Raw genomic sequence first — 25,822 nt, 5'->3', positions numbered from 1 at the left:
TGTCCTTGTCCTCCATGAACCCTCCCTTTTTCCGTGAGCTTGGCAGGCTCTCCTTCGGGCCTCACCCACGTGATCCCATTCCTTGGAATGCTCCGTTTTGGTCGGCTCCCCCTTTTCCTTAAGGTCTGGCCCAATGTACAATAGATCCTCCCATTTCCTGACGGCCGACCGTGGGTAACGCGGCTATGTATATGCGTTTTCTATTTGCGCCCCTCCAGCCCCCACCCGTGCAGCTGCAGAACCTGGTTGGTGCAGGCATCTGCGCTAGAGAGTTAGGGGCGGGGCCCGGGAGCGGGCTTCCGGCGGAAGAAGCAGCGGCAAGATGGCTGACACCGCGGGGTGCCTGCGTGGCGGTGACACCGGTCTTGAACGTGACACCGGTCTTGAACCGAGGTTGTGGTTGGCCCGTGGCGGCACGTGGTGGCACGCAGCCGCACATAGCGGCCGCCGGGATGTGCTCACGATCTACGTGGCGGCGGCACGTAGCGGTCAGGGCCGGGTCTCATGGGGTTTTTACCCCCGCGGTTTGAATGGTGCTCACTATTTACGTAGCGGCGGCAGGTAGCTGCCAGAGACCTGTCACAGGTTTTACCCGCGCAGTTCGGTACTTGGTACTGGCGATCTACTGATTAACGTGGCGGCACGTAGCGGCCAGGACGCTGTCTCTTATGAGTTTTACCCGCACAGTTCGGTACTTGGTACTGGCGATCTATTGATTAACGTGGCGGCAAGTAGCGGCCAGGACCCGGTCTCACGGGTTTACCCGCGCAGTTCGGTACTTGGTACTGGCGATCTACTGATTAACGTAGCGACACGTAGCGGCCAGGACGCTCTCTCTTATGAGTTTTTACCCGCACAGTTCGGTACTTGGTACAGGCGATCTAGTGATTAATGTGGCGGCAAGTAGCGGCCAGGACCCGGTCTCACGGGTTTACCCGCGCAGTTCGGTACTTGGTACTGGCGATCTACTGGTTAACGTGGCGGCACGTAGCGGCCAGGACGCTGTCTCTTAGGAGTTTTACCCGCGCAGTTCGGTACTTGGTACTGGCGATCTATTGATTAAGATCTATTGATTAACGTGGCGGCAAGTAGCGACCAGGACACTGTCTCTTAGGAGTTTTACCCGTGCAGTTTGAAAGGTGCTGAGATCTAGGTGGCGGCACATAGCGTCCAGGACCCGGTCTCACTGGAAACGCGCCGCAGTTTGAAAGGTGCTCGCGATCTACTTGGCGGTCAGGGCGGAGTCTCATGGGGTTTTACCCGGGAAGTTTGAAAGGTGCTCGCGATCTACCTGGCGGCCAGGACCCGGTCTCAGGGGTTTTACCCACGCAGTTTGAAAAGGTGCTCCCGATCTACTTGGTGGCCAGGACTGGGTCTCAGGGGTTTTACCCGCGCAGTTTGAAAGGTGCTCGCGACCTACGTGGCGGCACTTAGCGGCGGGACGGTGTCTTTAGGCTTTACCTCTGCAGTTTGAATGGTGCTCACGACTTGATAGCTCCATTGAACCTAGTGCTGCCCAAAGTCCTTTTCCCTCGGACCTAGACCAGAACAATGGTGAGATCTGTTATTGCGACCTTGGTTGGCATCCCAAACTCTCAGTCTTGGCTCCTTAGATGAGGCATTTCCAGAATAGTTAGGGAATTATGGAAACAGCCTCACCATTGGTTGGTGAGCACGTGATGCAGTTGTTTGATTGATTGCTGAGGGGGGTCGGGCTGGGGTTTTCCGGGAATAACCACTCCATCTGGAAAGATGAGGGCAAACATCCTGGAGGTGCTGAGGCCAGAGCTAGGTTTGAAAGGTCAAGAGTTAGGCTCCAAGGTGGGAGCAGGGCACTGGCCTGAATGGAGAGCAGGAAAAGCAAAAGCCTAGAGGGGTGAAGTAAGTCTAGCTCTTGGAGGCAAATAATTTGGACTGGGGAAGCGGAGGAGAAAAGGCTAGAGAGTCAGGTTATGAAGGTCTTATATGCCACGCTAAGGAATTTGGACCGGTCCTATGGGCATTGGTGAGCTTTAGGACAATGTTAAGCAGGGCAGTGCTGTAATCAGATTTGCGCTTTCTTGGCATCATTGTAGTCACTGTACAGAAGAAGGAGAAATGAGGTGGTGAGCTCATTTGGAAGTTGTCAGAGGGGCTAGATGTCGGGCTGAAGAGAGACGGGGAAAAGTTACTTTGTGTGCTCAAAAGACTGCAAGACCCCTCCTTTTCCGGCCTTTGACTATCTTTTTTTTTTTTTAAAATATATTTTATTGACTTTTTACAGAGAAGAAGGGAGAGGGATAGAGAGTTAGAAACATCAATGAGAGAAGAGAGATCAATCAGCTGCCTCCTGCACGCCCCCTAGTGGGGATGTGCCTGCAACCAAGATACATGCCCTTGACCAGAATTGAACCTGGGACCCTTGAGTCCGCAGGCTGACGCTCTATCCACTGAGCCAAACCGGTTCGGCCGGCCTTTGACTATCTTGCTAGCACATTGTTACTGCAGCCATACCAAGAGTATGGAGGACATTAGTTCCGAAGGAGCTTGGTGCCTTTGTAGGTGGGCTGACAGAGGAAGTGGATGGCAAAATTCTTTATGCAGCATTTACTTTTTTTGGAGACATCACAGATATTCAGATTCCACGGGAATATGGAACAGATGAGTCTTTCCAATGTCTCTCATGTTTAGATTCCTAATGAGAATCCAGCTCTGCTACTAACTTTGTGTGTGACTCAAACTGTCTGAGTTCTTCAGGGAAAGAGCTTGAGGAGAACATTAAGTCATGTGCATTCACTGTAATTTGGTATGTACTGAAGTTAGGGAGGGAGTCAGTGATCTTGGTGATGGAAAAGAAATGTTCTAAGGACCACGAAGCCAAGATGGTGGGATGGCTGTAGGCTGAAATGTACAGAGATTGACAATTTGTCGGATTTGAAGAAAGGCTTTCTCCACATTGGAACCTGTGATTTCTGATTATTTAACTTATAAACAATATAGTAAGAATCAGTAAGAAGATGGTTTTTCTTAAAAAGCCTGGTTATTGTCTCACACTTCCTGGTAGCTGAAACCCACCACATCTTTTTTTTTTTATATAACTAAAAATTGGTAAATTTTTATTGATTCATAAAGTATACAGTATAAGTTATGTATGGAATAGCACATTGGGTAAATGGCCTCCACTGCTTTGCTGGCACATAGGCAAAGCTGTGGTCTTTTTTTTTTTTTTTTTTAACGTAATGTGTATTCTTTATTTATTAGAAACAAATCTCTACATAAATCATAGCTAATCAATTGTTTTATTAAAATCCTCTACCCTTACCTATTTTCAATTTTCTTGAACTGACAATTTCTGGGAGAATTATGATAAAAATGTCCCTCTGTGATGTGATTTGCCAATTTCCTCTTTGTATTTCTATAAGTTGCTGCTTTAAAGATTTCCATGTTATGTTGCTAAGTGCATAAAGGTTTATGAGTGCTTTATCTTCTTAGTAGATATCTTTTATCAATGTGAAATATTCCTCTTTGTTCCTTTAAAAAGTGTTTTATCTTACATAGTACATGGTCTGAAATTTATATTGCTAAAACTCCTTTTTATTAGGCCTCCCCAGGAACATCTTTATTTTCCAACTTCAAGGTCCTTTTGAATACATAAGCTTGCAATATCCCCATCTGCTGCAGCAGTTCCTTGATGTGATCATTTTTGGACATAACCACCACATCTTCTGACCAGATTTCCCTTCTTGGCAGCTGTCATTTCAATATGTTTTTTGTTTGTTTTTTCATTTTAGAGCGAGAGGAAGAAGAGGGAGAGAGAAACATCGCTCAGCTATGGGGGCTGATCCCGCAACCTTGGGCATGTGTTCTGACGGGGAATCAAGGTAGCAACCTGTAGGTGCACAAGAGGATGCCCAACCAACTGAGCCACAATGGCCAGGGCACTGACAGCTGTGTTCTTTAAAAGCAGAGGGAAGCTCAGCCTCAACAATGGAGCCTTGGCCTCTGGTCACCTGGGTGAGTTTTCCTTCAGTTGGTATCACAGTTACGGTGCCGTGGTTCTAATTGATCCATGGTTGTTATTTTTTAAGATAAGAGTTTTAGACCCTGCTCTGCCACTTTGTGTGTCACTCTTAAACTCTTTGAGCCTTAAGTTCTTCAATTCTTTTATTTTTATTTTTATACTAGAGGCCCGGTGCACAAAAATTTGTGCACTCGGGGTGGGGGGAGGTCCCCCAGCCCGGCCTGTGCCCTCTTGCAGTCTGGGACCCCTCAGGAGATAATGACCTGCTGGCTTAGGCCTGCTCCCAGGTGGCAGAGGGTAGGCCCAATCCCTAAGTGCAGCCCCTGGTCAGGCTCAGAGCAGGGCCGATTGGGGAGTTGGGGCGCCACCCCATCATATACAGAGCAGGGCGGATCGGGAGGTTGCGATGCCACCCTCAGTCATGCTCAGGGTAGGGCCGATTGGGGGGTTGGGGCACCGCCCCGTTACACTCAAGGCAGGGTCAATGGGGAGGTTGCGGCGCCACCCCCTGTCATGCACAGAGCAGGGCGGATCAAGGGGTTGGGGCGCTGCACCCTGTCACACTCAGGGCAGGGCCAATGGGGAGGTTATGGCTCTACCCTGTCACACACAGAGCAAGGCCCGTGGAGGGGGGTTGGGGCGCCACCCTCTATTACCCACAGAGCAGGGCCGATCAGGGGGTTGGGGCACCACCACTGTCACACTCAGGGCAGGGCCGATGGAGAGGTTATGGTTCTACCCTGTCACACACAGAGCAGGGCCCGTGGAGGCAGGGGGTTGGGGTGCCTCACCCTGTCACACACAGAGCAGGGCCGATCAGGGGGTTGATGCGCTGCACCCTGTCACGCTGATCCCGGTGCCGGGAGCCTCGCTGCTCCGCTGATCCCGGTGCTGGGAGGCATAGTACCCTTTTACTGTATAGGATAGAGGCCTGGGGGCCGGCTGGTTTGCCCTGAAGGGTATCCTGGATCAGGGTGGGGGTCCCCACTGGGGTGCCTGGCCAGGCTGGCTGAGGGGCTGAGGGCTGTTTTCCCCGCTGGCAGTTCACTAAAAGCTCCCAACTGCTCCTTGTTTTCTTTTCTTTTTATTCTGGGCCAGTTTTAGCTCTGAGGCCTCGCTGCTGAAAATATGGATACAATGTTGCGGTCCCGGGCTGACGGAAAGCCGTTTTGTTTAGCTTCTTATTTGCAACATAGTAATAGTTGCTTAGAGTTGCAGTTGAGAGGCCGGCAAGTGAGGCGGGGAACGTTGGAGTCTGCAGTTCTTGGAGGAAGCAAGCCTCCCTGTTCACTTCAGTGCATGGCTGCCGGCCGCCATCTTGGCTGACAGTTAATTTGCATAAGGATACACTGATTAGCCAATGGGAAGGGTAGCAGTCGTACGCCAATTACCATGTTTCTCTTTTATTAGTGTAGATGAGCGTTTATTCCAATAATGCTGGCAGTATGGGAGAGCAGCAGGTCATCCACAAAAACCTTTCAATTCTTTTAAAAATATATACATATTTTTTATTGATTTCAGAGAGGAAAGGAGAAAGAGATAGAAACATCAATGATGAGAGAAGCTCAAGCCCACAACCTCGGACATATGCCCTGACCAGGAATTGAATCTCAATCTTCTGGTTCATAAGTTGATGCTCAACCACTGAGCCACACCAGCTGGGCAAGTTCTTCAATTCTTCAATAAAATGGTAAGGCTGGCTTTGTTTTTTTTTAAAATATATTTTATTGATTTTTTACAGAGAGGAAGGGAGAGGGATAGAGAGTTAGAAACATCGATCAGCTGCCTCCTGCAAACTCCCCACTGAGGATGTGCCCGCAACCAAGGTACATGCCCTTGACCGGAATCAAACCGGGGACCCTTGAGTCCACAGGCTCTATCCACTGAGCCAAACCGGTTAGGGCAGTAAGGCTGGCATTTGGGGCCCTTTCTACCCCTGCATTCTATAAATTAGTAGCTCCTATTGTTCTTGCTCTCCGTCAACTGAAATAGCTCTGCTCCCTTCTTAAGTAGAACCTCACTCAGTGGTGAGATCAGTGATCAGTATATAGTTAATGCTCAATTGATAGATCAACATTTTTTCCTACTTTCTATGTCTTGTAAACAAAGGTTATCAAAATGCTTGGAAGTGGGGGGTGGGTAAGAGATCAACCGAAGGACTTGTATGCATGCATATAAGCATAACCAATGGACACACGACACTGGGGGGTATGGGAGGCTAGGGGAAGGTCAAGGGGAGAAAAAAAAAGGAGACATATATAATACTCCTTGTAATACTTTAAGCAATAAAACAAAAAAAAAATGCTTGGAAGTAACTTTAAGGCTTAAATTGTGTAGTGGTAGACTTGGATACTACAAAGCTTAAAATTTTTAGCTATATTGACATAAACAAAATTACTTTAATATTTCTGGAAGCATTGTTAACTAAACCAAGGAAAATCTGAAAATTTGTTTTTCACTTTTAAATGATATCAGGACATGCCCTGCTTCCTCCTCTTGTCCACATAATTAACTACCTATCTCTGCTATTGTAGAAAAGCACCAGGGATTTGCTGTTGTTGAATTAGAGTTGGCAGAGTTAAGTTTCGCTGTTCATTATTTGATTAGTGTTACTGTTGTCATTGGTTACAAAGGGTGCCACTCTCCATTTGGGTGGGTAGAGTAGATTCCTGGGGCTGCCATAACAAATTACCACAAACATAGTGACTAAAACAATAGAAATTTATTCTCACAGCTCTGGAGGTTAGAAAGCTGAAATCAAAGTATTGTCAGGGCCATGCTCTCTCTGAATATTCTAGGAAAAATTATTTCCTTCCTGGCTTCTGGTGGCTCCTGGCCATCCTTGGCACTCTATGGCTTGTAACTGCATCACTCCAATCTCTGCACCAGTCTTCACGTGGCCTTCTTCCCTGTGTGTGTGTGTGTGTGTGTCTTCCCTCTTAAAAAAATTTTGAGAGAGAAACATTGATATGAGAGTGAAACATCAGTCAGCTGCCTCCTATATGCCCCTACGGTGGATCAAGCCCGCAACCCAAGCAATGTGCTCTGACAGGGAATAGAACTGGAAATCTTTCTGTGCCCTGGCTCATGCCCAACCAACTGAACCTCATCAGCCAGGGCTTTGCCTTTTCTTATAAGGACGCTACTCACTGGCTTTAGGGCCCACCCTAGTCCAGTAGGACCTCATCTTAACTAATTACATCTGCAAAGACCCTAATTCTAAACAGGGTCACATTTTGAGGTACGTGTGAAATTTGGCTTGTGGTGACAGTTGCAAAGAGGTAGGAAATTCCGGCTAAAAGTTCCCCTCATGTAGTCAGAATGTGGAAGACAGGTCCTGCAGAGCCCTGGGCCTTCTGACCTGGCATTTCTAGTTCCTGTTTCCTGTGTGTCTTCTCTGTTTCCATTACTGGGAACAGGGCTGTATACCACCAGCTCTAACAAGCAGTTAGTATATGTTCTCTGTTAAATATATACATACCATCCAGGCAGTCAGGAAGGGAAAATATGTCCTTTCTCCTGTGCTTGAGTTACTGAGTTTATTTAAGTGCCAAGTACAAGAAGAGCTGAGCTGCAGACATGAGCTTCGGGGAGAGGGCAGGGTGCAGCAGCCACTGATGGAGGGCGGAGCACCTTCGCTTCGCGCTGAGCTGTTATTGGTGCTTAGTCACAGGACCCTCCTGTACAGGCTGTGCTTCTAGTTTCCATAGTCAAAGTTATATAGGAACAAATTTGTCATTATTTGAAAGTGTTCACTATGAACTATTTATAAAATTAATTCTTATTTAGATAGCCCCCCATTTAACATTTGAATGAGTACCAGCCATCTTTGTTGACCCATCCTTCCCTGACTGTTCTGTATCTACATTGGAGGTCAGGAACCTACAGATGATGGGCCGGCGCCATCTGCAGCTGTTGTTGTGTGGCCCGTGAGCTAAATGGCTTTTATATTTTTAAAGGTTTGTGTGTGGATGTGACCCGCGCCCCTTCCCCGGTGCGTTATTGTTCGCCCAGGGAGGTCAGCCTGGCGGCACTGGCGCCCTGACGCCGCCTAGTGGCCGCCACTGGAGACACTCCCTCCGCCGCCCCCTCCTCCCTGCGGCGGCAGAGGAGGCAGAGGAGGGGGAGCTGGGAGTCCTCTCCTCCCTCCCTCCCTCTCCTCCCGGCAGCTGCGTCAACGGCCGATCCGGGTTCTGGCGCCGCCGCAGCCGCGTCAACAGCGGATCCCGGCAGCTGCGTCAACAGCTGATCCGGGCTCTGGCGCAGCAGCAGCATCAACCCCAGATCCCGGCTCCGGCAGCTGTGTCAGCGGCAGATCCCGGCTCCGGCAGCTGCATCAACCGCGGATCCCGGCTCCGACGCCAGGGGCTGCGATGCGCTGGGCCTGAGGCTGTCTGCCCGGCCCTTGCTCGCTTCCCTTGACTCTCCCACGGCTTGCACCGCAGCGTCATCCCGCGAGTGCCTCTGACGAGAGGGAAGATGGCTGAAAATAGCTGGATGGACGACCTTGCCGAGGAGCTCGACATATGGGTAATAGGGCTGCAAAAATGGATCACTATTAAGCTCACCGAGCGGGGCATCGACATGAATCCGGTGGCGGTGGCGCGGTACGAGGACTGGTGGGTCCTGCTGGGCTGGCACTTGCTCGTGCTGACGGTGGTCTACCTGCTGGGCTATGGCTGGGTCGCGATGTGCTCCTGGGCCGCGTCGTTTGCCAACGAGCCGCCCGAACGCAAGAAGCGGAGGAACCTGCCCCGCCGGCGGGAGGAGGCAGCTGGCGCAGGCGCACGCCCTGGCGCTGGCGCACGCGCTGGCGCTGGCGCACGCGCTGGCGCTGGCGCACGTCCTGGCGCTGGCGCACGCCCTGGCGCTGGCGCACGCGCTGGCGCTGGCGTTGGCGCTGGCGCTGGCGCAGGCGCTGTCGCTGGCGTTGGCGCTGGCGCTGTCGCTGGCGCTCGCGCTGGCGTTGGCGCCCGCAAGAAGCGGAGGAGCCCGCTCTGCCGGCGGCTGGAGGCGGCCGCCTCAGCCTCGGCCACAGCCTCGGCCTCGACCTCCTATAACGTGCCGCTGCTGAAGAGCCTCCGGAGCGAGGAGCAGAAGAGGAGCCGCAAGAAACAGCCCGAGAACCCCAGTGACTTTCTGAGAGAGAGATATCCCGCTGCGAGGCAGGCATTAACCAATTGCCTTCCCTACGTGCCCCTGCCAGTAATCAAACCTCCAGGCCACGTGTGTGCTCCGACTGGATATCCTGGATATCGAAGCCACTATGCGCTGCACAGGGTGGCACTCAACCAACCGGATGAGCACGACGAGCTGGAAACCTTTTTCATTTGGGTTAGGCCAAATGGGCGCGCTGCCGAAGTGGCTGATATGCAAGTTGCTCGCAGTGTAACCACCAAGCAGCCATCAGAGACGGAAAAGAAAAATGAAGAGTCAAAGAAAAACAACTAGAATCAAAGTCAGATGCTAAAGCAGTGCAAAACAGTATGCCATGATGGGAAGGAAGCTGATGAAGGAGCCTGGGAAACTAAAATTAGTCACAGAGACAAATGAAAGCTACGTAAACCTGATAAGGTGTAGACTGGTTCTGGTTCATTGGATTCAGCTCTCCCTGGGATAGGAAATACCATCACAGTTACCACCAAGCAATTTACAACTGCATCATTTCGTGTTGGTGAATCTCATCTAAATGTTTGAGTTAGCAACTTTAAGTCCGGAAAAGAAGATCCTAAACTTCAGGTTTCTTCAGGATTGAATGAAAACCTCAGTGTAAATGGAGGAGACTGCAATGAAAAGTCTATAAAACTCACCTCTCAGATAATGGCAGGTGAAGAGAAGTGGAACTCTGTTTCTTCTACTTCTGCAGATGAGAAAAACAGCCATCTGCTTGGAGTCAAGGCACGAGATGCTATGCGAATGGAAAAGACTATGGAAGGAGTTGGAGTGACCAATATTTTCTGACATTGCTGCTTGGTCTAGTGTGGATAGGGGAATGAGTACCTCTGAACACAATTCTGCTTCTTTTGCATCTCTCACACTTAGCTGTTTTTGTGTCTGTGTCTACTGCTGAGCCAGTTTCTCAGTCTACGATTACTGATGATCAAAAAGTTTCAGATGATGATAAAGAAAAGGAAGAGGATGTTCTTTCAACCAGGAAATCTAAAAAGAAAAAGAAGCAGCAAGGTGACGATAACTCTCCTGCACAGGACCCAGAAGAATTAGAAAAAGAGATTAGGGAAGAGCTTCCAGTGAATACATCTAAAGTCCGTCCAAAATAGGAAAAAGCTTTTTCTTAGAAAACCATAAGCACTAGAGATCCAGTAGAAGCACTCGTCAAAAATAACCATCCTATCAAGACTCGTCCACCTGCTGTTTCTACCGATCCATTGTTAACTTTATCAAAAAGTGATTCTGACAAGAGCTCTTCCCAAGTGGCACCGATGCTACAAGAGTCAGATAAATCCAAGTCAAATACTAAGTTCACAAACCAAGTTTGGAACTAGCTGGGAATCTCCAAACAAATGAAGAAGAAGAAAGCCAGGCGGGAAACATGAATTTTCTTTTTCTGAATAGGACATGTGTTTGCAGACATTGTCTTAAAGATTATGCTGTGTTTGTAGTAATTTGTGAACATGTACAGAGTTATGTAAATTTAAACCAATTTTTAAGACAAAAATGGAATCAAAGGACAGTTAATTTATGAAATTAAGAGTTCAGCAGAATATACTACAGACAGTCCTCGGGTTATGTTGAACTCGAGACGGACGTTGTTTTCGTGGTTATGGTGCCATCTCCCATTTATTTATTTTAAAAAAAGTTCTGTCATTTCGACATATGTACATATGTGCTTTGTTTTTTATTATTTATTTACCACAAGTAAAGGTCAGGAATTGTTATTTTTAAAATTTGTTTACTGTTTCATTTTATTACTGCTGTATATGTGCTCCATGTGAGTGATGTAGGTGCTTATGTAAGTGGGTTCAGACTTATGGCGAAAAATTGTGTTACATTGGGCCATAGGAATGGATTTCTGACGTCACCTGAGGACCTACTGTACATTGCTGGAAGACACTTGGGAAATTCTTTTCAATTTAATGAGAACATTCTTAATTCAAGAATATTATCCTGGTTTACAACAGATTGTGCCCTATCTCATCTGCAACTGAAGAATAAAGGATTCTGATTAGAGAGGGTTGCCTACAAATTCATAGGCAACTTCTTGGACTTTATGCATGGAACTTATATCATTTGAATCTGTTTTATGCTTAAAGTGCTTTGATCAAATGCATAATCTGCCATATCTTTACATATTTGTTGGTAGCAATGTGTATTAAAGAAATCACATGTGCGAAAAAATAAAATAAAAATAAAATAAAAGGGTGTGTGTGTGTGTGTGTGTGTGGGGCGGGGGGTGGGGTGGGCGGGATATGTAGCAGAGACTATGTGGCCTGCAAAGCTTAAAATATTTAATCTCTAACCCTTTTCAGAAAGTTTGTTAACCTTTAGTCTAGGGCAGTGATTTTCAGCTGGTGTACTGCAAGGATTTTTAAAACATGCAGTACCTGACTATTTAGTCAGGGGTGCTGACCCAATTTCCCTTAGAGCAGTGGTTCTCAACCTTGGCTGCACATTAGAATCACCTGGGAATCTTTTTAAAATCCTGATTTCTGGGCCTCATCCTCTGGAAATTCTGTTTCTTTGTTATGGGGTGGGGCCACAACATTAGTAACAAACAGAATTTCCAGAGGATGAGGCCCAGAAATCAGGATTTTTAAAAGATTCCCAGGTGATTCTAATGTGCAGCCAAGGTTGAGAACCACTGCCTTAGATTGTCAAAGAATGACAGCAGCCAATACAATAGCCATCCTGTGTGAATGAATAAAACAATTTTTGTCAGATCAACAAAAATTTTTTTTCTTGGTGTGTAGCAGAATTCTAGTAATAGTTTATATGTGCCATGAGATGAAAAGGTTGAAAGTCACTGCTCTAGGGCAATAGAGTATAAATTGATTGCAAGTTAAAATTATGAATCTTGCATAAGAGGCAGGATTTCATGAAATATCTAAAAGTGTTATGGAAAACTGCTGTTTTGGGCTCTAGTTTAAAAAGTGAGACTTGCCCTAGACCCAGTGGTCGGCAAACCGTGGCTCTTGAGCCACATGCGGCTCTTTGGCCCCTTGAGTGTGGCTTTTCCACAAAATACCACGTGCGGGCGTGCATGTACAGTGTGATTGAAACTTCGTGGCCCATGCACAGAAGTCGGTTTTCGGCCTGGGCGAGTCTATTTTGAAGAAGTGGCATTAGAAGAAGTGGGTGTTGGTCGGTCGGGCGATGGGAGACGTGGTGCAGGCAGCTGCGGGATACGCAGCGAGGAGGGAGGTACATTGTTTTGAGGTATGTTCGCTGAGGTCGACCCCTTCCAACTCTCCCATCCACACTCTGTATGCAAGACGAGTGTGGATGGGAGAGTTGGAAGGGGTCAAGCTCAGTGAACATACCTCAATCAGATTGAGGACGTTTTTAGCAAAGGCCAGCTTAGGAGTACCCTAATTAAGTTAATAACAATGTACCTACCTATATAGTTTAAGTTTAAAAAATTTGGCTCTCAAAAAAAATTTCAATCGTTGTACTGTTGATATTTGGCTCTGTTGACTAATGAGTTTGCCGACCACTGGCCTAACTGGTTTGTCTCAGTGGATAGAGCGATGGCCTGCAGACTGAAAGGTCCCGGGTTCGATTCTGGTCAAAGGCATGTACCTTGGTTGCGGGCACATCCCCAGTAGGAGGTATGCAGGAGGCAGCTGATCGATGTTTCTAACTATCCTTCTCCCTTCCTCTGTAAAATATCAACAAAATATATTTTTTTAAAAAGTGAGGCTCTTTTTAAAAATATATATTTTTATTGCTTTCAGAGAGGAAGGGAGAGGGAGAAAGAGCTAGAAATGTCAAGGATGAGAGAAAATCATTGATTGACTGCCTCCTGCACGCCCCCTACTGGGGATTTAGCCCACAACCTGGACATGTGCCTTTGACCAGAATTGAAACCAGTCTGCAGGCTGACACTCTATCCATGGAGCCAAACCAGCCAAGGCAGAAAATGAGGCTCTTTTGAGCCATTAAAAAGTGACCCTCTTGTGAATTTAACCCAATTAACAACCAAGGAATAGAATACCTACAGGATTGTGACAGGTTGGGTGCTTCAGAAGAAATGAATTCCTATTACTGTTCAAACAAATCACCACAATTTGGGTGGTTTACACAATACAAGTGTGTTACCTTATAGTTCCAGACATCGGAAGTCCAAAATGGGTCTCACCATGTTACAGTCAAGGTGTCGGGCAGGGCTGTGTTCCTTCTGGAGGCTCCAGGGGAGAACCTGTTTCTTTGCCTTTTCCAGCCTCTATTGATTGGCCACATTCCTTAGCTGTGGGCCCTTCCATCTTCAAACCAGCAAGGGCCAGGCAAGTCTTTCTCACCGTGTGTCACTCTTTATTATCAGCTGGTAACCTTAATTCCATCTGTAACCTTAATTCCTTCTTGTTATATAATAAGCATATTCTCAGGTTTCAAGGATAGAATGTGGACAACGCATTAAAGGGCATTATTTTGCCCACCACAAAACCCTTAAATGTTTGACCATTAAAAAAAAAATCTTTAGGATCAATCTTTATGACTAAGTGTGAAATAAGGATGTCATTTCATGCTGTCATTCAATTTTTTTAAAGTTGCTGGAAATAAAAATAGTACTTTATTCATCTTTGTTTCTAAGCACAAGGGCAACCTAAATCTTATTAAAGAATCTTAATTCATGTTGTTTAATCTTTATGAAAGGGTCCAAAATAAACTCTTTTTAAAAAATAAATTTTTATTGATTTCAGAGAGGAAGGGAGAGTGAGAGAGAAATAGAAACATCAATGATGAGAGAAAATCATTGATCTGCTACCTCCTACACACCCCCTCCTGGGTATGAGCCCACCCCCTGGGCATATACTCTGACCGGGAATTGAACTGTGACCTCCTGGTTCATAGGTCGATGCTCAACCACTGAGCAACACTGGCTGGGCAACAACCCCTCACCCCCTTCCTTTTAAATCTCTCTACTTGCCTTTTCTTAGTATCACTTATGTTTGTTCTGCAGGCTCCTATATTAGAAGGGACTTTTGTTATTTTTTAAGGGGCATTCTTACACCATTGATTATAGTGAGCCATTTCTCAATACTCTTCTTTCCACTTAAGGAATTGAAATACAGCGTGATAAGGATAATGCCAAAGCAAAAATCACTGGTTCCTGAGCCAGGAAACAAAATACACACTCAATTGCTTGACACTTTATTAAACACAAAGCAAGGTTAAGCGTCTTTGCCTTCTTGGTAAGAGCCGAAGCATGGGGCCCAGGGAGGGGGTGACTGCACAGCTTTCCTCCTCGGGGAAGATGCGCGCTCCCTGAAGCCTGTGTTGTGGGGAGGGGGAGCGTTGTGTCGGTTGCCACACCCCCAGCAGGGACCACTCCGGGCCTGGGCATGGCAGAGCATCTGCTCACCTTCCTGCTCTTCCTGTTACTGAGCGGCTCTTCTGACCTCTGATGTTGTCTTGGCTGTTCCCTGATCTGTTAACTCTCCCACCTTCTGATGCTGATCATACTAGTCTCCCACCTTCATAGACACCAGACTTGAAGAGCCAGCTCTAAAGATTTTGGCTTGGGGTGCATTCCGAGTGAGAATGAAGGGTTCCATTGGAGGCCTGGCCTGAGGAGATGAGCAAGAAGTCGATGCCTCTTTTGAAGAGTCTTTTTCTCTCAGGATCTTTATCTCCTAGTCAATGCTCTCAGTCTCCTCTAAGCTCATACCAGTCCACCTTCGAGGTGAAGGAGGTACAACTCGTGAACACGCCATCATCTGCTTCACCACTTTCCACAGCAGATTTCAGTGCAGACAGCCCACACTCCTCCTCCTCTGCTTGCGCCTCTGTTTTAGCCCATCTCTGAGGTGCCATCGCCATGAGATTAGGGTGGGCCATTGAGCAGCTAGCAGTGTTACCTTCAGTTGAGCTGTTCTTGGTTTTGGGCAACTCAAACTCTGCCACATGATAGGGTTGGCACTGAGTTAAGTAGTTTAAAAAGTGTTCTCGAGCCCACTGCAAATTGTCTAGGCGCCTGCCAGGTTGGCTTGTGTCATGGCGAGCGCTCCCTGAAATGCTGGCACTTCGGGTCGGTGCAAGCAATCTCTTCCAAATCTTCATGTTGGCTGAACAAGTCGAGCTGCAGTAACATTTTGGCAGCCTTCTTAAGGAGGTGTAGTCCTTTCAACACCTTCTCTTGGATTACCCAGGAACTGCTGGGTTCAGCCGCTACTTCCACTTCGTCCGGAAACTTCTTGCTGATCGCCAACAGCTTGGGGAGAAGCACAGCAGTAACCCGTCGTCTTCGGCTGCTGCCATCTTGGCGGAGGGCCCTCATCTCACTTATTCTTCAACAATGGGATATTCCATACTTCTCTCCGTGTTCTCTGTTACTCTTCCATGAAATGTATCTCTCAACAGTCAGCAATCCCAGTGTTTTCCAGTTCAGTGCTGATCTTGACTTTTAAGGTGGACTCAGTACTCGGTAACTGCATTCGTCCTTATCATTTCAGATCCGAAGACCATGTCAGCACAGACCTTCCTGTTGGGAGAAAGGAAGTGTATGGTGTCTCGGGGACTTTTTATGGTTAGTTTTGTGCTTAGCTTGTAGTTGGGAGAGGGGGTGCAGGCTCCTAGTTTAGAATTAATTGTAAGTCTCAGACTTCTTAGAAGTAAATGGCAGGCTGTCAGGTATTCTTTTAATCTAATGAGGTTTAAGGAGCTGATGTGTTATCGTCCTTTCAGAATGAATCTGAATTCTTTGGGAGAACAATTCGTGTCAATTTGACCAAACCAGTGATAGGGATTAAGGAAAGCTCTTCCAGACCAGGTGAGTGGGCCAACCACAGATTCCCCATCATGTCCCTAATGTTGGCCCCTTTGCATTTTCATCTCTGTCTTATTTCCTGCTGTGGTGGTAGTGTGTGCATGAATGGAGTGGTTTGTAGTAGGGAGAGAATGTGGCTCCTCCAGGGAATTAATAGAGTTGGAGATTCTCAGCAAAGCCAGAGGCATTGTCCCCACCAAAGTCTTGCTTTTGGACACAGACACAGACATAGCTGTGCCCTTCCCGCCTTGACAAGGGTGGGACTTACTTTTGCTCTGCTTACTCCCTCTTTTTTCTTTTTTTAAAAAATATATTTTTATTGATTTCAGGGAGTAAAGGAGAGGGTGAGAGAGATAAAAACATCAATGATGAGAATCATTGATCGGCTGCCTCCTGTACGCCCCCTACTGGGGGTTGAGCTCGTAACTTGGCATGTGCCCTTGACCAGAATTGAACCCGGGACCCTTCAGTCCATTGGCTGACACTCTATCCACTGAACCAAACCAGCTAGGCCATCTTATTTCTTTTTTTAATCCTCACCCAAGGATATGTTGTGTGGTTTTTTGGTTGTTGTTTTTAATATATTTTTATTGATTTCAGAGAGGAAGGGAGAGGGAGAGAGTGAGAGAAACATCACTGATGAGAGAGAATCATTGACTGGCTGCCTCCTGCAGGCCCCACACTGGGGATTGAACCCGCAACCCAGGCATATGTCCTAACCAGGAATCTAACTGTGACTTCCTGGTTCATAGGTCGACACTCAACCACTGAGCCACAATGGCCCGGCTGTTGTTTTTATTAATTTTAGAGAGAGGAAGGGAGAGAGAAACATTGATTGGTTGCCTCCCGTATTTGCCCTGAGTAGGGACTCGAACCTGCAACCTTATTTTTATTTTTTCAGATTATTTTTTTTATGTTTTTATTGATTTCAGAGAGGAAGGTAGAGGGAGAGAGAGATAGACATATCAATGATGAGAGAGAATCATTGATTGGCTGCCTCCTGTTATGCCCCTTACTGGGTATTGAGCCCACAACCAGGGCATGTGCCCTTGACCAGAATCAAACCCGGGACCCTTCAGTCCTCAGGCCGATGCTCTATCCACTGAGCCAAACCAGCCAGGGCCTGCAACCTTTATGGTGCACGGGACAATGCTCCAACTGAGCCACACTGGCCAGGGCTCAGCTTAGTCCCTCTTTACTGTCATCTGCCTCTGCTAAGACCTGACTTGAGGGCTTGACGTTTCCCAGTGACAACTTTCCTTGCTCTGGGAGTCCCTCAGAGGTAACTTCTGCCTGTGACAGAAGTTACACACATACGTGTCTACTGTCTTCCTAATCCTGCCCTGGTTTCAGAGGCCCCTCCCCTCAGGCGCAGCTCTCCGGCCTGTCCATACACCATCCTGACCTTTGCTTCTCAGAATCATGCAGGGGCTCCTCTCTCCACCCTTTGACAGTGGTGTTTCTCTGAGTTCCTTCCTTAGCCCTCAGCTCCTCTCTCCACACTGTCCTTGGACAGTTTCAGCCACTTCTGTCCCGTGAGGTCATAGCCATTCAACCTTCTGGTCTCTCGTCCTAACCCTGACCTCTCTCCCAAGTTTCACGTATTTCTGCCTGCACGTCTCACAATCACCATAAACAAAGCCTTTCCCAAAGCCTCTCCTTTCACGCTGGTTGGTCTTCCCGGGCCTGATCTTGTTAATTTTGCCGTCTTCCACATAATTGCCCAAACCAGGAGCCTCAGTGTCATCTTAGCCCCTCACGATTTTTATCTGATGCATTGCCATAGCCGGCTAATTTTATCTTTTACGTCTTCCGGAATCTCTCCCCTCCTGTTTGTTCCTGCCACATTTTCTTGGCTTATCCTCTGTCATCTCTCCTGTGAGTAATGACAGTAGCTGATCTCTGTGCCCCAGGCCTGTGTCCTGTCCTGAGCAGCAGGGGGAGCTGCCTGAGGACAGATCTGATGATGTCGCTCTCAGCGTTCTAGGGTCCCTCATGACAGGATTGAGTCTGGGATAGGAGGGCTGCCATGTTTTTATTCTATGAAACAAAGAGTTTGTAGTTTCCTATAAATCTTATGTTTTTGCATAAGCAGTTCCTTTGCCTAAAATGCCCTTTCCAACTTATTTGACCTGGTTAACTCCTACTCCCTGTCAGAACTGAGCTCAGTTGCTGCCTTCTCCAGAAAACTTCCTAGTCCTCCAGTTGAGTTAGATAGTGTCCCTTCTGGGCTTCCGTAGAACCCTCTCTCCAAGCATTTACTGCTTTGTTTTGGCATTACTTATTGTTGTTTACTCTATGTTCTAACTGCTTTACAAATATTTAATCCTATTGATAATCCTTTGAGATAAATACTATTATTATCCCCAATTCTAGGTGACAAAATGGGCCCAGTGAGGTCAAATAACTTGTCGAACATTACACAACCTGTAAGTGGTGGATCTGAGATTTGAAGCCAGGCTGTATCAGTGTGGGATGTGTGTCCACACTGTCCTCAGTTGTGGACATCCCTTCCCCATTGCATAGCCAATTCTTCAAGGGCAGAACCTTATCAGACTTACCCCCAGTGCTTGGCCTGATAGTTCAGTACCCCTATGTTTTGTTGTATTGTTTTTTCTTTTTCAATATATTTTTACTGATTTCAGAGAGGAAGGGAGAAAGAGATAGAAACATCAGTGATGAGAGAGAATCAATCACCAGCTGCCTCCTGCACGCCCCCCACTGGAGATCACACCTGCAACCCAGGCATATGCCCTAATCGGGAATCAAACCATGACCTCCTGGTTCATGGGTTGATGCTCAACCACTGAGCCACACTGGCCGGGCTCAATGCCTGTATGTTGACCTAGCTACACTACAAGGCGGTCAAAGTCAATAGAGTTTTCTATATCAAACAAAGGGAGAGTTTGTAATGAATGTTTTATTTATCTAGTCAGCCTGGTCTGCTTGGAGCATAAAGCAAGGCCCAACCTCCTCCCTTGTCTTTGAGCACTGAGGCACAGGAAGGGGGCTGCCCTCCTTGGTCCCAGAGCAGCCAACCTGTGATATGTAGAGTTAGGCAAGAGGGAGGGGTTAGTGTCTCTTTGACTGGAGTGAGGTGAGTGGGCTTGAGCTGGGGTGTGAAGTGTTACGAGTTGTATTGGGCCAGAACAGTGTTATACGTGACTGGAGGGAGGGTGAAGCAAGCCTACGTGTCTGAGGGCAGGTCGAGTGTGGTGAGTACGTGCCTGCAGGGTGGCTGGAATTAGTGCTGCAGTCTCCTATTGCGGATCCAGCGTGGTGCTATGGCCATGGCCTCTGCCTCCTGCAGCCCCAGTGGGGCCCAGGCCACCCCTGTCGGCACCTCACTCCAGCCTGCTCCCTGCACTTGGGTTCTGGGTGTGTATTCAGAAGACTTCTCGCTGTCCTGCTCTGGGAGTCAGGGCGTTCTCTCTAACCTAGCGATTTCTTTACCCAGGGAGAGGCCCTGCCAAAGAGGCCTTGTCAAACCCTCAGGTGTCCATGGACATCAAGACTGGGAGCAAGCCAGCCGGCCGCATCCAGACACTCTTGCGCTCAGACGTTGTTTCCATGACAACAGGTGAGCAGGCTCCTGCGGAAGCTGCTGGCTGAGCAAGCTGCGGAGGAAGCTGCAGGAATCTGCATCCTGGGCACGATTTCTACCCGAGTCCGCATGAGACATCTTAGGTCCCAGCAGCTGGAAACAAATAAGACAGGGCAGGTATTTTGAAGCTCTATAAAGGCTTAGGACCATTAGAAAGAACAAGCAGTTAAAAGCTATAAAATATTTATAATTGCCATCTGGTTTAGTTTTATTGTGTGTTTTTAAAAATTATATACATACACATATACAATAAGAATTCTGTAAGAATAGTACAAGGAACTCTCATATGTCCTTTTTCCATTCATTAATTAGCTTTTTGCCCCTCTACTTTATCATTTTATTATATACAAATGTTTACCCCCCCCCCCCCGCCCCCGTGCCAGTTGAGAGGAAGTTGAAGACATGTCCTTTGACTCCTAAATAATTTAGTATGTCTTTCCTGAAAACAAGAATATTCCCTTACTAATCACAGTACAACTATCAAAATCAGGAAATATAATATCAATACAACCCTATTAACTAATCTTCAGCCCATATTCAAATTTCATCACTTATCCCAATATTTTCCTTGACAGTAATGTTAGCCGTTTTTCTTCCCAACAAAAATTTGCACATTGCACTCAGTGGTGAGTCTTGTAGTCTCTGTTTTCATTGTCTTTCGTGATGGTGACATCTTTGAAGAGGACAGGCCATTGTTTAAGGCCCTTTCTCAGTTTGTCTGCTGGTCCTGCCTCAGGGTCAGATTTAGATGATGTATTTTGGCAGGGATGCCCCAGGAGCACGCTGTTTTCCGTGTTAGTGCATCTTGTAAGGACATATATGGGGTCAGTTCCAATATTTGTGATGTTAGCTTTGATCAGTAGGTTAAGGAGATTTCTGCCAGGTTTTTCCAGTGAAAGTTACTATTTTTAAGGTTGTAAATTAAAAGCTAAAAAAATTTCCCCTCACGATCTGCAGCCATTTCCCAGAGGTAACTACTACTATTCACAGTTGTGTGTCAGATTTTCTTAAATGTTCATAATGATCCTTTTTACACATAATCCTTTTGTTTCAGTGTAGCCTTTTAAAAAATATTACAGTCATAATTGCACATAGTTTAAAGAAAATCATTCGAGGAGTTTAATTGAAAACATGACAGTCTTCTGCTCCCCCAACACCATCATTTTTCGCAGGGCATTGGCTCACTTCCCTCTAATGCCCTTGTTCCCCCTCCCCCACTATTACTGACCAAAAACATACCTTGCAGTTTCCAAGTAGCCTCCAGGGGACAGTGTTTCCTTATTTCGAACCCCTGTCCTAGACAGTCCCATCCCCGGGGCTTTCCATCTTCTCTGAAAGTTACCCCCATATTTCAGTCCAGGCTGATCACCCCCAGCAGTTCTCGCTCTTCCTGTTTCAGTCAGTGCCACCGCCACATACCCGGCTGGTGAGTCAGCAACTTAGGACTCATCCTTGACCCCTCCTCTCCGTCACCCTGCGTCAGCGTCTTCCGTCACCTGGTCCAGCCGCCCTTCACCTCCTCCATCACCAAGGTCTTTGGAGCTTGCCTCCAGGCTGCTCTTGCCTCTGGTAGTCTAATGTCGAGAAGTAGTCAGGGGGCCCTTCTAAATAGAAGCCCAGTCACGTCATTCTGCTGACAGGCCTCCCGGCCGCATCGCCCAAAGGATCCACCCAGCAGGGCCAACCGAACCGGACCTGGCGCCTCCCCGCTCACCTCACCGCCCTGCTACTCTGCCTCTGCGTCCCCATCGCACTTGCCCCCACAGCTCACCCCTCGGGGTCCACAAGTGTGTTCCTCCTCCAGTTTCCAGGGTGCGCCCCTCACTTCCTTCAGGTGTCACACGTGTCACCTGGTCCCTGACCTGCCTCTCTATGGACTTCCCTACCATCTCTCCCTGCGGAGTGAGCTTCACCTTTCATCACACACTTACTGCCTGAAATTATACATTTATGTTTCTACTTGTTTGTTTCCTGTCTCCCTTCTGAGAATGCAGTCTCATTAGGTAGGATGTGGGCTTTCTTTTCACCACAGTGTCTGGAACAGTGGCTGATACATAGAAAACACACAATCAGTACTTAAGTATTTAAAACATTCGCAGGCTGGTCTGTTAGGTGTGCGACATCCTGCTCTGCATTAAGAGTGGGGTGGGACAAGGTCCATCCACAGGGGCACCGTGCCGAGGCCCAGCGTGCAGAGCGGCTTTCTCACCACCACGCACCAGCTGCAGTGCCTGGTGCCGCACGCCCTCAGCCCACCAACCTGGGCCTCTTAGATACACTCAGATGGCCCCTCCTCCAGGGAGCCTTCCATGACAGTGCACCAACATACATCACACACACGTGCACATGCACACACACACAGTCCGTATGTGGCTGCCTCTGCGTCCGGTCCCTGCACAGGTGTCTGTGTCCCTGGCCTCACTCTGTCATGGCTGTCGGCACAGTTCTCTTCTCAGTGACTCTTTTTTTTTTTTTTTTTTACAGAAGAATTTTTTTTAATTTGTAAAGATCTTTGAAAAAAATTTTTTTATTGATTTTAGAGAGGAAAGGAAAGGGAGAGATAGAAACATTAATGATGAGAGAGAATCATTGATTGGCTGCCTCCTGTATGCCCCCTACTGGGGATTGAGCCAGCAACCCGGGCATGTGCCCTTGATCAGAATCAAACCTGGGACCCTTCAGTCCACAGGCTGACGCTCTATCCACTGAGCCAAACAAGCCAAGGCCTCAGTGATTCTTTTCTAATAGACTGAGCTCCCCCGGAGCTGGGACCGTGCCCCCAGGCTCAGCACAGGCCTGGTTACAAAGTAGACAGGAAGTGTTTGTTGAGTGAATGGAGGGTTAAATCCGTATAAAGTGGTTGAAACCCTGCTCACCGTTGCACTGCCGTCAGTTGAGGGGAAGAAAGACATCGCATGGTCTGTCCGTCCCAGCGTGGGCCTGGCTGAGGGAGCCGGGTGGAGGGACTGACTGCTCGTTCCCCCCAGGCCTGCTCTCCATGGCCAACTCCGGCCCGAACACCAACGGCTCCCAGTTCTTCCTGACGTGTGACAAGACGGACTGGCTGGACGGCAAGCACGTGGTGTTCGGGGAGGTCACGGAAGGCCTGGATGTCTTGCGGCAGATTGAGGTGGGTGCTGCCCAGGCCTCGGTGCACAGCCTGTGGGACAGCGGAGCGGCGCCCTGTGGCCTAGAGGGGGTCGGCTGCTCCAGAAGGGGGCTGCTCTGCTCGGCCTGGTAATGGGGGGGTGGGTGTCCCTGAGCCCCTTTAATCTTCACCCTCCCTCCCCATTTCTTCTGTTCTGCCCCGCCCGCAAAGGCGCAGGGCAGCAAGGATGGGAAGCCGAAGGAGAAGGTGATCATCTCCGACTGTGGGGAGTACGTGTGAGAGGCGCCTCCTCTGCACCGCCCCGCGCATCCAGGGTCCGGCAGCCCCGGGGACCCAGCACCTGTTAACGGGGGTCTGTGCCGTGGCCTCCTCGGGCTCAGCTTGGAGCCGCTCCTCTGCAGGTGCGGCCTGGCCTTCCCCTGGCTCTTCCAAGCAAGGCCCCCACCCTCCCCACCGTGGACGGCTGTGTGTGGCCTTTCTCCTAGTAAAGTAAACCCCAGTTCCTGTACGGCTGCCTACTAGCCAGGTCCCAGCATTTCCGGAGGTTGCAGTCGTCACTGTCTGTCCTGCCCCTCCCCTGCTGCTCCCTCCTCCCAGGCTGTCCCGAGGCACGCCCTCGTGGGACCATGCAGAGCAGCAGAGGTCAGAGCAGGTGCAAAAGTGCCGCTGGCCTCTCTCCCCCTCCTGGTACCTGACAGGTGCGTTGGGTTAGCCAGACTGCAGTTCTGCTCTCACACCTGCTGGTCTTGAGTGTAATGGGTCCCCGTAGTCAGTCTCGGGCCTGTTTACTGGTTCATTGAGCCACCGAGCCAGGGATCACAGCTGCTACCGCAGAGTACCAGGGCCCTTCTCTTGCCAGGCCCTGTGCCTGGTGCTGGGGAACGTAAGAAACAAGCCTTGTGCTCGCTTCAGCAGCACATATACTAACAATGGAGCAATAAGAGGATTAGCAGGGCCCCTGCGCAAGGATGGCATGCAAATGCGTGAAGCAGTCCATTTTTTAAAAAGAAAAAGAAGCCTTCTCCCCTCCCCCTGGAAACTGAAGTCTGGTGCCACGGTCTGTAGCCTGTACGAGGCCGGCCTCACCCTGCACAATTGGGGCTGGCTAGGCCCTCACAGCCTCTCATGCTGAGGCTGAGCCCCAGAAACCTCCAGGGCTGCCACTGCTCCCGCTGCCTGTCAGTTGCTCTGAATCAAATCTCGACATTCAGAAACCGCTGGGCTGGTTCTCATTTTGGGTTGAGATCAGGTTGAGCCTGGAGGGGAGGGAAGGAGAGGGGCCCACTGGCCCGTGGCCCCGTGTCCCAGGCCTGCTCCTGCAGAGGGATGGATGAGCCCACCTCTGGCATCGGGAGCTCGCTGCACGGCCCACAGTATTCCCAGCAGAGACCCTTGCTGCTTGGCCTAGGCGTCCCCTCACAGGCAGTCAGTCACAGCTGTCAGGACCGGCAGCAGGGAGGCCAGGAGAATGGCAGCCTTCAGGGCTGGTGTGACGAACTCGGCATGGCCAGTCTGGGTGTGACCTGCTGCTACATAGATCAGGCTGGCCAGGCCCCAGGAGGGAGGGCTGGTTTCACAACCCTGAGAGACCAGGGAGAGGCTGTGGGGGACCTCGTCGCTCACTGGGCTTCCCTGGTGTCCTGGGAAGATGGGAACAGCAGACTGGCCAGGAGGCTGGTGGGCGGGACAATAGGGTGCTGGCTGCTCACCCCTGGGCTGTGCAGGGGCTTCCCCAGAAGTCACCCCGGGTCCACCATGACCCTTGTACAGGTGCTGACCCTAAGGTGAGGTGGCAGGGCCAGCCCAGAGACCGCAGGGGTGGTCTCTTCCCCTGTCCTCTGAGGAGGACCGCTGAGACCTGGTTTGTAAGAGAAAAAAGGCAGAAGTCTAGATGTGGAATGCTGCTTAAATTATGTTTTCAAAGAATATTTAATAATTTCAGAATATATCATAAATTGAATAAGATCACCAAGCAGTGCATAGAATATGATTCTTACTTTGTAAAATATCTGTATCTTATGTATAAAGACATACATGTGCCAATAAAAAAGACTGGAGGAATCATTAATGATAGTTTTCTCTGTGGTGGGGTTATGTGTGTTCATATCGTTTTTTATTTTCAAACATTTCCTCAGTGTACATGTAATAATATTTTCCTCAGCATACATGTCATATTTTCCTACGTGAGGGAAAACCTAGCAAAGGAAGTCAAATGGTTGCTCAAGGCTCCCAGAGTCATTCCCTTCAACTTCCCATGAGGCCGCAGGTGGACACCGCCGGTCACCGCTGGCCGGGGCTCCACAGGCAGGGGCGGTGCAAGCCCGCCCCTCACATTGAGAGATTACCCAGTTTAAAACAAAAATTACCAAGTTTAGATTTTTAGGGAGAGCTCAGCTTTGAGGAGAATACACCAGCACCTCCAGGTGTCCAGGTGGTGACCTGAGACTCGGAAGAAAGAGTTGGAGTAGGCACACACGGAGGCCCACATTTGCAAATTATTTTGAAATAATAATTTGGGTGAGCTGGGTGGGAAGGTTTACCTGGGCCCACCCCAACCCACAGGCACTGGCTGAGTTGGAACCACTAATAGATGCTACTCCCTGCACACACATGCTCAGATGTGCCAAGTGCGCTGTGCACAGCCTGGTCCCCATCACGGCCTTGCAAGGGCAGGAGCAATCCCTTTCTACAGGGGGGACCGCTAACGCAGGTTACGTAACGTAGTCAAATGAACAAGAGGCCGAGCTGGGATTTGCTGCCAGGTCTCCTGGTTACAGCCTCCTTTCCTGTGAAATTGTAGGGAATTTCTCGGGGCACATTACCCACTTCCCCACAAACATGAAAGAGGAGAGCTGTGCCTGATAAGCTGGCATCGGCCAGGGCTGCGTCCGATTGCGCGGGGTGCGGAGAACAGCAGTTTCCCGCACGGAGCGGCCCCACTCGCCTGTCCTTTGCATCCTGTGTCAGCGTTTACGTGGCTGTCAGTGGGCCTGAGGTGCCCTCCCTTATTCATGATTCTGATGCGCAGCCTCAAATGTAACCTGGGTTGTCATGGCAACCAAGCAAGGTGGCCTTGGTAACAGCGCTGCCACCTCTCCAGCTTTGTGTCTGTAACGTCTCCCTTCCCCGAGGCCTTTTCCATTGGATGTCGTTTGGTGGCCTGGA

The 25,822-nt window shown here is 48.8% G+C and overlaps 1 protein-coding gene, 1 non-coding gene and 2 pseudogenes across 2 annotated transcripts; 3 read left to right on the top strand and 1 right to left on the bottom strand.

Moving 5' to 3' along the window:
* Positions 1-720: 720 nt before the first annotated feature.
* LOC139003211 (peptidyl-prolyl cis-trans isomerase E-like) lies at positions 721-24,718 on the top strand. Its single transcript, XM_070404788.1, has 8 exons — positions 721-1,211; positions 3,771-3,993; positions 5,522-5,690; positions 15,631-15,704; positions 15,863-15,947; positions 19,402-19,524; positions 22,536-22,678; positions 22,868-24,718. The coding sequence occupies exons 4-8, from the start codon at positions 15,642-15,644 to the stop codon at positions 22,934-22,936; spliced, it is 483 nt and encodes a 160-aa protein (XP_070260889.1). The 5' UTR covers positions 721-1,211; positions 3,771-3,993; positions 5,522-5,690; positions 15,631-15,641; the 3' UTR covers positions 22,937-24,718.
* On the top strand, positions 5,708-11,378 carry LOC139003209 (protein LYRIC pseudogene; annotated as a pseudogene).
* Positions 14,557-15,436, bottom strand: LOC139002373 (immunoglobulin-binding protein 1 pseudogene; annotated as a pseudogene).
* On the top strand, positions 23,557-23,660 carry LOC139004585 (U6 spliceosomal RNA). The gene has a single exon (XR_011470456.1). It is a non-coding gene; the product is annotated as a U6 spliceosomal RNA (small nuclear RNA).
* Positions 24,719-25,822: the final 1,104 nt, after the last annotated feature.

This window comes from Myotis yumanensis, unplaced genomic scaffold (genome assembly GCF_028538775.1).
Source record: "Myotis yumanensis isolate MYYU_CA2020_CCGP unplaced genomic scaffold, mMyoYum1.0.hap1 SCAF_2, whole genome shotgun sequence".
NCBI classification, from domain to species: domain Eukaryota; kingdom Metazoa; phylum Chordata; class Mammalia; order Chiroptera; family Vespertilionidae; genus Myotis; species Myotis yumanensis.
Note: the sequence above shows the minus strand (reverse complement) of the source record. Positions and strands in the feature narration are given on the sequence as shown.

Excerpts from the sequence above, each read along its gene's own strand:
- LOC139003211 (XM_070404788.1), top strand. The coding sequence starts at position 15,642 with ATGTCAGCACAGACCTTCCTGTTGGGAGAAAGGAAGTGTATGGTGTCT. Across the intron at positions 15,948-19,401 it reads GGAAAGCTCTTCCAGACCAG|GGAGAGGCCCTGCCAAAGAG; the intron begins GTGAGTGGGCCA and ends TTCTTTACCCAG. Across the intron at positions 19,525-22,535 it reads CGTTGTTTCCATGACAACAG|GCCTGCTCTCCATGGCCAAC; the intron begins GTGAGCAGGCTC and ends CGTTCCCCCCAG.